Source organism: Bicyclus anynana, chromosome 3 (genome assembly GCF_947172395.1).
Source record: "Bicyclus anynana chromosome 3, ilBicAnyn1.1, whole genome shotgun sequence".
Taxonomy (NCBI): domain Eukaryota; kingdom Metazoa; phylum Arthropoda; class Insecta; order Lepidoptera; family Nymphalidae; genus Bicyclus; species Bicyclus anynana.
Window position 1 is genome coordinate 11,582,911 of NC_069085.1, and position 15,189 is coordinate 11,598,099.

The window sequence follows — 15,189 nt, forward strand, 5'->3', positions numbered from 1 at the left end:
CACACATGTGTAATTTTTACAAATCCATCACATCGCTTAAACTCTTTACACAGGATAATCGATTACACGAATCGCAATCGAAAAAATCGGAATCCGGAACAGCAAAACATCGACCATATTTTGCTATGGATTTAATCAAGTAACTAAATGGAACGTAACTCCATCATTTATTAAACTAGAAGTTATTTAGCGTTTAAATGCCATTCAACTACACTACGAGTATTTTTAGTGAACTTTTTATACGACGAAAACGATTACAACACTATAAGTACAAACGCGTTGGATCGTTGATTATTGATCTTTGACAAAGGGGTACCGGTAATGGCAAGTCCCTATATAATTCGTCTTTACAGTCGTACGATGGAAATTAGTTCCTTTTTTTTCGCAACTTGGCGAATGGCGAGATTTTTTACTTTGGTTTGGTCAATGGCTCAGCCAAAGAATTATGAAATTCTTTAGCAGAGCTGGTATCTATAGCCTGACCAAAATAAAACTTAGATCACTCTCAAATATTATAGTAGGTACCTATAGGTATCAATAATTCCTAATAGTAGGTAGGTAAGGTTTCGGTCATCGAACTGAACATCGAGACCATGGGTTCAATCCTAGATTAATTTACTCTTTGGGTTCAATTCCTATTGGAGAGGAATGAATATTGGTTAAATATATTAATTAGAAAGGTAGATACATTAAATACATTTAATCTTATTATAACTTCAAAAGAAAGTGATTATAATTGGATCTCTATACTATATCTACGTAAGTAGGTGCGTAAGTAGTTTTATCAAAATCACCTTTCTACACAACTTTTGTATATTTTAGTCATAGAACTCTATACCAACTTTAAACGTATTTTCCATAATTGTATGTTTGTATGTCAGCGCATAGGTACCTACCTAGCAAAAAACTGTAGTCAGCATAGATTTTTTGATATGTACTTGGTTGAAAAGACTATCAGCGTATATTATTGTAATTTAGGGCCACTATATGGACTAAAGGTTCATGATAAATGTCAAAGATAGATTACTATTTAGTCTGGATAAGCTACTATTTATTGTTTTAACCTCATCTGGATCAACGGGTGACGCCGTGAGGCTCAGCAAGTAGGACATGAAAAATAAACCATGCTATAAAATAAAAAGAATTTTTTATTATCACTATTTTTTAAATTCTTTACAGTATGTACAAAATATTATCTATTTACATTAAACAGTCTTTTGGAACTAGGTAATTAATATTTTATCTTATGTATATCTACCCAGTTATTAAAATTAGTTCATACGTTTTTACATTAAAATAAAGTGGATATTCTTAAATTTTAATATGGACAATTGACACCTGGATGTAAAAATGTACAATTGTCACCTTGTCGGCATGAGCCTTTTCTTTGGAAATATATACAAACAGTTTTGCGGTTACTTCCTCCACGTCCCCCCCGGCCTCGCTGGGGTCCTTCCCAGTTACCAGATTGTTTGCCTCTCCAATGGCCGCCCGCGCCACGACCCCGCATTGCACCTCTAAAGTTTCCAGGCGGAGCAAATCCGTCTGGACCGGGAGGACCAGCCATATTAAAGTCAACAGGAGGAAACATATTCTGTGGCATGTTAAATCCTTCTGGTGGTACAGCGAACATATTGGGTCCCACGAACATGTCTGGACCCATCATCATATTATCAGGCGGTACTATCATTCCTGGAGGCATATTCACCGGGGGCATAGGACCTGGACCCATTGGGCCAGGGACCATGCCTGGAGCCATACCCGGGGCTGGCATGGGAACCGGCATACCGTTAGGCATTATATTAGGAACTCCATTCGGCCAATCTCCAGGCATCATTGGCTGTCCTGGTGGAAAACCTGGTACACCAGGGAACTGACCAGGAGGGAAATTATTTGGGAATTGTGATATTCCCGCGGGGAACATCGTGGGAACATTCATGCTACTGCTGTTTGAAGGAGGCGCGTTACCTTTCGGTTCTGGCCATGGCATAGTTCTAAAATCACTAATATTATCTTGATTGCCAGTGACGTCCTCTAAGGGTATAACTACAGGCTCAGAATATGTATGAGTCTCAGGATCCGGCTCATGAGGTGAATCTGGTATCATGGCTTTATGGAAATACAGAGGTTGCAGTGTACCCTTTTGTCGAATCGCCTGTATATCTTTTTCTTTGCTATTTTTACCATATTCTATGTAAACTTGGCCTTCAGCTTCGATAGGTATTAAAGGCCTCCAGCTAGTCCGTTCTTCCATGACGTCATCATTAATAAGATTTCTAGCTTTCTGGAAAGCCTCCCTTTCGTGAATTCTTTCCAGATGCTTCATATCAGTAAACGTTTTTGTGACATTGACCCTTTCTGTTTCATCTAGTTCAAAGTATTGAACTTCTTCTAGTTCTGAATCAGGCTTCCACCTAATACTTTTCTTGGGACCTTTACGTTTGTGATAACAAAGTACACCCTTTAAACCATTTACAGTTAATGTATGCGGTTCCGTGGTGTCCATAATTTCTTCCGCCTTCTTGTCTTCAGAAACTTCTTTCTCAGTATTTTCTTTATTAATTTCTTTAGCAATTTCTGTAGTTTTCTTATCTTTATTATCAGGACTCTTCTCTTTATTATCTTCTTCCAGGGTGTCTTGATAAAATCTCGGGGGGACCGATTTACTTTCACTGGTCGGACTGGTGGGAGTATGCGGAGGAGACCCATCAGTTGACGCATCTTTTGATCCACTTGTACGCCGCTTCCTTTTCTTGGGTTCTTTTTTATTTGTTGCAGACGCATTCAACGCATCCATAAACATATCACTCTCTTGTAGGACCATAGCTGTAACAAAGAAAAAGCCAGTTAGCAACAATTTTATTAATCCAATTTTAAAAACACGGGTTTATTATTAATATTTGTTAGTATTCTAAGTCTAAAATGCATTTGACGGGTTCTTGAAAGTAATTTGATAAAGTGGCCTTATTTTAATTTCTTATAAAATTAGATATAACTTAGATTTGTTTCTAATCTTATTGTTTAGTACAAAATAATCGCAATAACAGAATTGTTGCGATTATCTCATTATTAGGTAGATATCGGCGCGTGTATGTTCATTGCATTTAACATTCATTGCTGTTTAAATTACCATAATATTACATCTTCGCACCGAGAACAGTGTTAATAAAGTTACAGTAGAGACAGTGGTTTACCTACATTTTTGAGGACCTAATATGAAATTCTTTCTTTGTATTCTCATAAAACACTCTTTTGGTTCTATAGATATATGAACACATACATATAAAATTGAAGAGTCTGTCTGTGATTTCAAAATAACCGTTTTCATTATTTACACGATACTAAAACATAATCAAGTTTTTTTTTATTTTTTGTCCGTCTGTCCGGGCCAATTTCTGGAAAAGCTGAACCGATTTAAATGGGACTTCAATGGTGGATATAAGTTATTGAACAACATTCATGATACTTTTTATCTCGGAAAATCCAAAGATTTGAAAATCCAAAAACTGAATTTCATGTGGACGAAGTCACAGGCGTACACTAGTTAGAAATATTATTGAAAAGTATTTCGGTTTCTATAATCTGTTGGACCCCCTAGCAACTGTGTATCAATTTTTTATATCCGTTACTGCATCACGCAAAAATAAAAAAAAACCTACTGTAACCCTAATACAGTGATGTAATTCACATAATATTTGTAGGTAAGTATTTGATATCAATTTTATGTAAATTAAACCAATATAAACCCCTAACCCTAATTGAAGTAGAAGGAAGTCGCTGGTAAACGTTAAAATAAATAACCTAAAGAGGTATATTCCAAAAATTGATACGTTAAATATAACTTTAAAACTTCATTGTAGGGCCGGGAATCTTGTTTTATTGATATTTTCCATATTCCATAATAATGAAGAATATTTGCTATATCTTTTAAATATTAACAATATTCCCGTTCCCCTAGTAATACAGTACATTGGGTAAGTATAGTCCAGCGCGGGATCGAACCCACGACCTCTGCGCGAGTCTGGCCCCTTAGCCGTGGAGCTACTGAGGCTTTAAATAAAAAATGCTTTAAATTTAGAAGCAACTGGCAACGAAGGTAATCTACGTAATACAAAATCTAAAAGCAAGTACATTTAATAAAGTAATCATTATTTACTAAAACTGTCGATAAAAATATAATATGTAAATATACATACAGGTATGATAAGCAAAAATCAGCCTAACATCTTTACATGCCAGGAGATATGGAACCAACACCCACCACGCTATGCCAATGCGGGTTGGCGGGCTCGGGATAATAATGTTTAATCATGTAACGATCGTTATCAAATGTTAATGATGACATTCGGCTTGTCGTCTCTCTCAGAGGCCTCTTTCTGTTATTACCAACATATCAACTCTAGAGAATTTGTTTGAAAGAAAATCACAATATTTCATAGCCCATCCCAAGATGATCTGAATAGCTGTTCCAAAAACATAAGCCTAGGATTTAATTGAAATCGGACAAAAAATTAAATTCAAAATCCACACAAAGTCACGGACGTCTAATATTAAAGGCATTATGCACAAAGTACTAAATAAGGCCTTAAAAGAGCAGCTACCATACCATATAACCCAACGGTTCAGTAACTAAATCCGAAAGGTCCTGGGTTCAGCACTAGTTACTATTTTTTAATTTTACTTAGCGAAGAACGTTATTTGTTATTCCATATTAAAAATAACATTTAATAAACTGTAAAGGAATGAACGATTTTGACGAAACTCTTTATGAATATAGGCATTCTACTACTAAAATATTTCTAAACATGGGAAATTTTATGTTAGTTAGCCCCCGTTTGCCTACACGAGCTAGGCAAACGGGGGCTTACAGAAATAAATAAAAATAGGTAACGCAAACTTATTTTTTTGTAAATGCAATTGTATAGACGGGCAATTACAAAGTTCAATTTGTTATTGGCAAAAATAGGCTAATGTTAACCTAACGCCTGGGTTCATCTAAAATATTAAATTCACATTACATCAAAAATTAATCGGACGCCTTTCATTTATGAAAAAACAATTTTCATGAAAACTAGCATAGGTACTCTATAGGTAGAGTAAGCTAATATTAATATGATAATGGAGAGTCAATTACCGTTATTCAATCACAACTCACAAATAATTTTACCGAAATCGGACCAGCATTTCTACCAGGCTTTGATTTTGACGAACAAAATCCAACAGAAAATTTTGAAAAATAGTTCTATTTAGTATTTATTTAAATTAAAACATGAATAATGAACACTTCGCTTGCTCTTTATATTTTTTCAATACTATAATATGTTGATAATGTGAATTTAAAGGAACGAATTGATAGTTCTCAGTTGCTACAATTTTCTAATGAAGTCCGGAAGAAGACGACCGGAAGTAGGTGCGCTATTCTATTAAATTTTTGTTCCTAAAATATCACCCTTGCGAGAAAGGGGCGAATTTTTTGTCATGATATAAATTCCCTTAGGGGAGCCTTACACTCACGCTGTTATTCGTATAGATCTTAGAATGGAAATGCTTGTAATTTTCAATAATGCTAGCAAACTACAAAGTTACACGCATGCAATAATAAGGGTCCAAGAGCTGGTAGATTTTTATGGGTAGGTATTTGAGGTGAAAACTTGTCTTGCACCTTTATACAACCCTAAGATAGAACTGGCTGGGCTTTTTTTTTCAAAATATCCTCGAATACCTAAGCTAATAATCGAGGCAATCCGAAAATTTTCCATAAATTTTAAACCTTTAAATTGTACCCGTCAAAAGTAAAATAAATAAATATTCTTCTTCGTAAGATGCTTTCAACACTATTTTGCAAAAATCTTTAAAAATACCCCGACTGCCTTATAATTTTTTTATCTTAGTAAAATAAATTCAGACTGTCTCGAGGATATTTTTTGCCAAAAAAAACATTTACTACTTTTCAGCAAGCAAGGTCTTCAGTTGTGTTAGGTTAGTATAATAGAGGTACAGGACAAGTTTTCAGCCTGCCTCAAATACCTTTCCAAAAATGTCCAGCAGCTCTCTGAATATAGGCAGTATACGGGCGCAGCTGTTAATATAAAATGGGTAATTAGCTAATAAAACGAGAAAATGTATACTTTTACGTTATAAAGCTAAATTATATAACCGGCTCAATGATTTTGAACAGATATGATATCGCTTAGTACGTAACTGAACACGACGGTTTATAAATTGCAAAATGGCGTGCTCAGGGGAGCTGCCTAAAGCTATTGTCTGCCAATCGTTACGAATCATTTTATTAATTCCTAGGAAGGCTTTTAAATTTTTTGCATAGTATACAACTCAGACTAAGATCAGTACGAATATCCTAAGAATATAAAAAAAAATAATCATGGTTTTAAAATTGTGGTTTGTATTTAAGGTTACGAAAATAAACGTTATAAAAATCATTTTTTAAAAACCTTTTGATTGTATGTTACTAGTCAAGTCTTTGTAGATATAACTACAGACATTTAAAGCTATGTAAGATGTCACGTAAAAAGAGCACGTTTACTTGCGCTTGAGGAAACAACAGTCAGGAATTTATTAATTGTGAACTACATTATAAAAAAAACAGTAGAAAATACACATGTATAAATTGCTAATAAATCGCCCTGAGCGCAGTAAGAGCGTTAGCGCTTTTTTGACGCCACACGAGCGTAGTGATATTACGAGCAACTCTAGAATTAAAAAATGTTTCGTTAAAATCTGGATAGTATTATTTCATGGCAGAATATCCTGGTGGTCCGTCAAAGGCGTCAGTAAACACAACCGCCAGCATACGCTCAGGTACCTAATAATCTCTTTGGCCACCCACCTTATGATCACGAAAACATTAGTTTTCATGAAAAGTAACCTAATAATTATGCAGGTACCTTTAGGTTCAGATTGCGTAACGCAGTTGAAAATGTCACTAGGCTTACAGACAATAGTGTGAAGGCTATTGAGTCGCACATCTGTTGCTTACAATATCATAATATCGAGATTCTATACTATGTATGCCAATAGCTTGAAGACTTTACCGATTAGGATGAAGTTCTGGAATTCATTTCATAATGAAATAGAGACCATCTGTGTATTGTTTGTCAGGTACCTATTTGCCATATGAAAAACTAAAAGTTGAAATTTTTCAAGAGCTTAATTTTCACCCTTTATCGGAAGTATATATAAGGTAGAAGTATAGCATCAACCATTGAATACCAAGCCATTTTATAGATATGAAATACGTAGGTAGGTACTCAAATGTTTGAAATTCGGAGCATTTATTTTTCAATTGAATTTAGATGAGAAAATAAAGAGAACGCGAAATAAATGCATAAATTCAGTAGTGTCTACATATAGTAATGATAAAATTGGGATACCAATAACAGGTCAACCAATTTTATTATTAGCTAATGCTAAATCATGAAAGCTTTTATCTATTTTCTTCCTAGAGAATTTCCGTGTAAAATCATTACACAGAAGAAAGTAAATTCCTTGTTCAATATATCAAATGGGATAAAGCAAAACAATACTTTTAAAAAATTATAGAGTCATTCATCTTGTATAACTTCCTCAATGTTTCCTCAAGTTACGTAATCATTTTTAATAAAATGAAAAAAATCTGGATTAAGTTTTTAGAATAGGAAGGTAACTGCTAGTCTCACTATCTGTTTTTCTACATGTGAAAAATATTGGATTTTAATGTCCAGGCATTCTATCTTCAATAGCACCTAGATAAAAGATATACTTTTCCGTATGTCTAATCCTACAGGAGTCTGCAATTTGTTCAATACTGTCTTTTTTAGCCATACTAATTTATATAAGCAGGGAGAATAAATGCATTGATTTGCTTTTTTTTCTCCATCTTGCTAAGTGTTTGATGAGACAAAACCTTTGAGTAGGTAGGTACAAGACAGCGCTTGAATTTTATTAAGTACCTAGCCTATGTGTGTATTCCTTATCCTTATATCATTCCTACTTTGATTATTATAATAGAAACTATCCTAGATACACAATACAATTTTGATTATGTTTATTTTGTTGTCCATTCACGCTGACACAATTACTGGGCCACTAAGTATTAGTAGGCACAGTTTATTTGAAATTTTATATGGTTACTTCATTACTCCATACAACTGCCAAACTTGACAGATGCTGCGTTGTTCCCCAACAGTCTGCGACGAGTCTTCAGAGTGCTTTACTGAACTGCTGACTGGGCCACTTCATCATGATGTCTTTGAACAGATCAGTTTAGGTTAACAGTCAAAACATTTTTTCTAAAATTTTTAACCTTTATTTGAAATAAATTCTTTACAGGCATCTTCAAAACAAATATTATGAGACCCGTCAAGTTATGCATTTTAGACTTACCACACACGAAATTGCTAACTATAAATTTCACTATTAACTTTATGACTAGTAACCGGAATTCTTGGTCACCACGGTTTCCTGAAAAAATTAAAAATATTAGTAAAATATATGAAAGCTGATATATAAAACAATACTTACGTTTCGGTTTGGCTGGAATTAATTTAATAGATCCAGGTTTTTCAGCCATTTCAACAACAGTCTTGGGTTTTTTCTCTGGTGGTGTTTCATTGTGGACAGGTGAGGGCCTCTTCGGTATGGAGACTGTTGGTGGCAATATAGGAGGAGGAGGCTTTTTATTTAGCAAAGCTGCCCTCGAAGGTGGTGGTTTAACTTCTTCGGCCAGACCATGATTCCTAAATTTAGAATGAAATGTTTTCACAGTTTTGGGTTTTGGTTCATCAGGTTTCCGCACTTCAATGGATATTGAAGGCTTTTCTTTTTTCACATCACTCAATTTGGGTATTTTACCTAGTTTCTGTATAGAAGGACTTGAATTTTTCTCCTCTACTTTCTCTGAAGATAATTTTCTTTCTTTGACTACTGCATCTTTTTCTTTAACCTTATCTTTCTCAGAGATTTGTTCATCTTTAGACTTACTACTACTACTACTGGTGCTACTAGAACTCTTCTTAGAACTACTAGAGCTGCTACTACTGCTCTTGGATTTGGAGCTGTGAGATGAATGGCGGTCCTTATCTCTTGATTTATCTTTACTACTATGTTTACTAGAGCTGTCTTTACTGCTACTTCTATGTTTATCACTAGATTTGCTTGAATGTTTGGAGGAACTGGATGATGACCTTGAAGAGCTACTGCTCCTATTTTTATCATGCGACTTATCTTTACTTTTACTTCTATGCTTATCTTTGCTTTTATCTTTTTCAGGTGTATCCTCACGGACTTTATCATCATCTTCAACTTGTGTTACTACCTGTTTACCATTTTTTAGAGTAATTTTCAGTACAGGCAAAGTATCCTCCTCTTTAATTTCCTCTTTTACTACAGGCTCATTAATAATATTTGTAGAATTAACAGATTCAATTCCAGTTATTTCCTCTTTAATACCATTTTCAACAATCACAGAATTTTCTAAATCTACAGGTTTCTTTTCTATTTCATTATCTGAAGCATCAAGATTAATTGTCTCTGTTTTTACTTCTACTTGGGCTTCAGCAATTATTTTTGATATATCTGTTAATTGGATGCTTATTACATGTTCACCTTTGACCGTTTTGAGCCACTGTTCAACTAGCTTTGAAGCCAGAGCTCTGATTGCTAAAATAGAAATTTTAAAATTATATCTTGGTTTCATATATATACATATATACCTTAAATATTTTTTAATTACTAGTTATTTAATTGATTTGCTTTTATAAATACTATTTAGCTGTTGCCCATTTTTGCTTCTATGTTTGTAAATTTTATGTACCAAATAATACAAATTCTCCTAGATTTACAAAAGCTTAACCTAGGTGTCTCCAAGGTTATCTCTAAGTACCTAAATCAGTTATCTGTTTAGGAAAAAATACAAACAGACAGACAAGACTTTTGCATTGACTTTGATAACTTGGTATTTCAACAGCCCCAAAAGCTAGTGATAAGTAGTTAAATATTAATGAGAAATTAAACTAAAACTTGAAATTGTACATTCAAATGCCACTCATTGCACTATTTTACATACATAGAACTATTGTAGAGTTATTGACTTAACTAGTGCATACCTATAAATTGCTGTGATAAATACAAAAAACATTCAAGAAAAACAATCTATACTACAACCTGTCTTGAATACTGTTCACCAACAAAGAAATTAGAAATGAGGGTAGAAAACGAATGTCATTTCATAACTTATTTATTTTAAATTATTTTGGTTTGACTATAAAATATATTAACCATATCTAATTGTTCTAACCTTATCAATCAAATTTATTTTCATTAATTGAAGAACAAGTTAATTATAATTATTATTGGGTGTTAAATGACTAGTGATTTATACCCTCATTTTTAATTTGTTTGTTGGTAAACTCATCAAGAAAGGCTGTTGTATAGAGATTTGTTCTGAAAGAAATTGCCATTAAACATCTATTACTAAGAACAACTTACCAAAATGATTCCCATCCTTCGACAGCTCCTTGACAAGTTTAGGACAGTTGTTAGTTTTAAGTCTTTCTATATCAACAGGACACAATAGTAATAACTCTAACAGTTCTCGCACAAGCGGCCAGTTCTGAGCAACTATGCTCTCAGTGAGCCACATGTGCACCAAACGCCAACCACCGGATCCCATGAATAATCCTAACAAATCATTCTCTGTACATTTAAGTATTTGTATATATATACACTTAGATACTAGCTTCTTGGAATACTTGGTCATTAAGCTGAAAGCAAAGAGGAATAATTGTAAGAAACTAATTAAGGATAATAATATAATAATTAAATACAATTGGTTAATTAATTTAAAAAATGCAAATAATTAAGTTAAAAGTTAGTAGTACTAAATTATTATCTTACCCAGCTAATCTATGAACTTCGTCCCTGCTTTTGATGCCTCCATTCGGTGACATAAGCACACTGAGGCAATTTAATAACTGGATGGGGTCTATGCGGGGCTGTAACAAAAGACATGCATTTGTATTCAAACAAAAATTGTTCACTTTGATGAACTATGGTTGAACTATGATTAACCCTAGGGAATCTTTGATAATTTTGTTCTTTCACAATAGATTTTCCAAACATTCCTATCAACTAAGTCTACTATATTATAAAAGCATAATTAAAAAAACATTTCATTAACAGAGACCTAGACCAGATTCACTTGTAAACCAATCCTAATTTTCTTCTTGAGGCAAATAAGTAATTATATTACTAAATTAGAAACAGGGCTAAACACCTAACAGATTTCTAAATGCAGACACTATTATTATAATTTGTTGCAACATATAAAAAAAAGGCAAAATAGATTTCTAGCAAATTTCAATGAAAAAAAAACTGCAGTCGCGAAAGCAGAGTTAAATTATTTAGCCATATTGAACCAGTTTGCCCGACAATGAATGTAGCACAAAAGAGAAAGCCAGTTTTAGACGCCACGCCGCACAACCTCAACAGATGTGTAATGGCCGCACTTCAACAATGAGTCCAAAGTCCAAGTTGAAGCCACCTTGTAAACTAGCTATCTTTAATGTGCTAATAAGTCTGTATTACATGAAAATATTCGTTTAGCTATTTCAATATTTATATGGCAGTAAAATTACAACATTGACACAATGTTCATGATATTGCAGTCATAATATTTAGATTAGGTTTGCTCTTTAAAAGGGTGGCTTATTGCGACATCTTATTGTCGGCTGCTACTTCATAATAGTAGGGATGGCGATCTGAGATCGATTAATCGAATAATCGATATTTCGAGCCAAAAAAATCGATTTTTTAAATCGATATGTAGTACTGGATCGATTCATTGGATCGATACATCACCCTTTAAAATCGACATTCGATTTTTTCTGTTTTGGTATAAACCATACCATTAGTTGAAGGTGCCCGTATTACAAGAGTGCTGCCAGTTAATTACTCAAAATCTCACGAGATGGCTGACAGCCAAATTGAAACTATTAGCGTCATCTATTGATGGGAAAATATTACTAACTCTTAAATCGCTAAGCATGGCAAACTTCGTAAGTTGATGGATAACAGTCACAAGGTGACACTACTGTTGTATTGTATACCCCATGGACATAATACGACAAATTAGAGTTGACGTTACTTTCTTTTGTATAGTTATTTACTAGCGCATGTATTGATGCCTGTTATTTGCAATAACTGTTCTTGTGCCATTGAAAGAACCTCAGACCAATTATAGAAGGACCTGTATCGCACTCATAGTCACCAACAAAATAGTCTGTCATTCTCTGAGGAAAACGAGCTTAGATTTGGTATATATCTTGTACTAAACTAGAAGTTTTTGCCCGTTTTTTACACCATTCAATTACACAGAAAGATATTTTTATGGAGCTCTTTAACCGACGAACACGGATTACGACTATTTAACATCGATACTATAGAGACGGTTTTTATAATCGCATTAGATCGTTGATCATATACTTTGACAGAAAAGTAATGTCAAGCGAGGCAGGTCCTATACAATAATTGGTCTGAGGAAAGAACAGATGTTATCTGTTGTATTGTTATACTTATACTTGTAAAACTAAAACTTTAATTGTGGACGGCTTAAAAAAAAGATTTGGGAGTGTCGAGCAAGTTCATTTGTTGGCTGCTGCGACCATTTTAGATCCTAGATTTAAAAAAATTCATTTTACTGACCATGTAGCCTGTTCAAGAGCGATAAATAGAATCAACACTGCAATTTCAGATATTACTCAGCAACAACTTCCACAAAATAATATTGAGGATGTCGACTCTATAGAAGGTACTGATAATGATATGAATAAAGGAATTTGGGATTTTCATAAGTTACTTGTGAAAAAGCAACTTTCTTCGTGTAATGCACTTGCACAGGAAAGTCAAGGCTTAAATGAAGAATTCAAACATTATTTATCGCAGGCAGTTGTGCACCTGAAGTATGACTTTACTGGCAAGAACAAAAAAACTCTATTTATCACCACGTTTATTCAATAGCCATGATGTATATGAGTATTGTAGGATCATCTGTTCCTTGTGAGCGCCTTTTTTCAATTGCCGGAAACATCGCAAGTGATGAACGGAACCGCTTGGATCCCAGTAGACTCGACAGACTTTTGTTTTTAAAAAGTTTAGATATTAAGCATTGGGAACTATAAGCTAAAGTACCTATTTGTTTTGTAAATAATAAATTTTGAAAATAATGTCTTGTTTTCTACCTGATCTGATACTTTGATATGGAAATAAAAATAATTGTTATTATCGAATTCCCTGATTTTACTGATTAAAAGATCGTTAATTATAACATTTGCCTTGTTTTTAATAAAATTGATTTATAAGTACATTGTAAAAGCGAATTTGAAAAAAGATCGATTTTTCGAAAATCGATCTTTTAGACCTCGATTTTTTTGTAGATCGATTCGTCAGGTCACGATTCGAATCGATCTAAAAATCGATCTTTTTCGGAAAGAATCGCCATCCCTACATAATAGCCAACATTATATATTGGCTGTGGCCTGTGGCAGTGAAGCTTGTCTATTTTAAGCAATGACCCAATAATACTTGGTATTGTTATGCATATTCAATAGTTATATGATAAATCTTTTGGTGTAATTGGTATTGACTAGTATAAAGTCTTACTGCTAAATCGTAGTTATATTTGTATTCCTTGGGAAAATTATTGTAATGCGTAGTGCGTACTTATTCGCAAGTTACGTAATCGTACAGGTACCACATAGTTTCGCTTCGCTTCAAATGAAGTAACATGTTATTTTTTGCTTTCAGTAATAGGGCTGGCAGAATAGTGTTACTGTAGTTTTAAAAAACAGAAGAAAGTATGTTCCACTGTCTTTACTGAAGGTACCTACTGTACTTTCGACGTGGGCTTTATCAGACGCATGTCTAGAATATATGACAAGAGTCAAGACTACATGTATTATATACTCAAGTAATGTAATTAAAAGCTATAAAACTTACCATGCTTTAATTATTGCGTGTTAATTTCAACAAGGTGAGATGACGTGGTGCACAATCATGTGCCACGCCTTGCTTGTAGCATTACAAAATGGCGGCTCATAATTTCGAAGTCAATTAAACGGTTTGTAAACCATTTTTTACACATATCTTAAACACGTATAGTACTTTAAGTTCATTCTTTTCAATATACACTATTTCCTTTAATAAATATATCGTAACACCGACGTGTTCAATAATATAATTATTATAAAGTTTCTATAATTATATGCTGCTATAATTATATTTTTCAATTTTAAGTCTACTTATTATCCTATGTATTTAAATAAAATTAATAATTATTGAGATATTTTATGTATTATACACAAACAAAGGAGTCTTAAAATAGGCCAGCGACAGAAGACCCTTCAATCCGTCCGATAGCAGTCGCTGATCCAACGAGCACACGACAAGCGAGCGAGAAGCTGAATGATTGAAAAAGGAAAATTTTGCTATGTTGAGTTTCATTCGAATATCGATCGGAAAAGGAAACAGCTTTAGATCTTTATGTTGGTGAAATTGGGAATAAACTTGCCACTTTCGTTTCTATAATTTACACAAAACATTTTTTATTTTCATTTATTTTAACTTTCTTCCTTCTTTCTTGTCATAATTTCATAAATGCTACATTTATAAATAGTAATAATTATTATTAAACAGTATTAATTATTAGCAGCAGAGCTTTTTGACACAGTCATCCGGGGAAGTGTGCCGTGCCTGTTATTGCCGCCTAGCAACATTGCTGTGTTCTAGACTAAAGGTTGGTTGCTGGTGTAATTACTAACACATGAGTCTCAATGGCACTTTATTGATCGTATTCCGTTTAGCAGTGTTGCTTTGTATAAAGAAAATTATGTACAATTTATATAACTAATAATAACCTTTCATTATATTAAAATAAAATGTAAATAATTGAACAATGTTATAAAATATAATAATTAAATGATAGACATTTAAATTTATATTCATATCCCGAAATCACTGTAAAATTTAAGTTCGGGCAACACAACTCGAACGAGTATTTTATTAATGAATGAACATGAACGATATCAATGACGGAAATAAGAATGAATTAAACTACATCCTAATTCATAATAGCCAACATTACAAATATACGATTCATAAGTTCTGAAAATCTATGGTACAATAATATTGTTTATG

General features: G+C 33.4%; 1 protein-coding gene across 1 annotated transcript; it reads right to left on the reverse strand.

Moving 5' to 3' along the window:
* Positions 1-1,130: 1,130 nt before the first annotated feature.
* LOC112047408 (serine/threonine-protein phosphatase 1 regulatory subunit 10) lies at positions 1,131-14,463 on the reverse strand. Its single transcript, XM_024084526.2, has 5 exons — positions 13,993-14,463; positions 10,894-10,991; positions 10,486-10,760; positions 8,521-9,657; positions 1,131-2,826 (listed from the first exon to the last, which is right to left on the reverse strand). The coding sequence occupies exons 1-5, from the start codon at positions 13,993-13,995 to the stop codon at positions 1,319-1,321; spliced, it is 3,021 nt and encodes a 1,006-aa protein (XP_023940294.1). The 5' UTR covers positions 13,996-14,463; the 3' UTR covers positions 1,131-1,318.
* Positions 14,464-15,189: the final 726 nt, after the last annotated feature.

Excerpts from the sequence above, each read along its gene's own strand:
- LOC112047408 (XM_024084526.2), bottom strand. Across the intron at positions 10,761-10,893 it reads GAAGTTCATAGATTAGCTGG|CTTAATGACCAAGTATTCCA; the intron begins GTAAGATAATAA and ends CTTTGCTTTCAG. Across the intron at positions 2,827-8,520 it reads AATTCCAGCCAAACCGAAAC|CTATGGTCCTACAAGAGAGT; the intron begins GTAAGTATTGTT and ends TCTTTGTTACAG.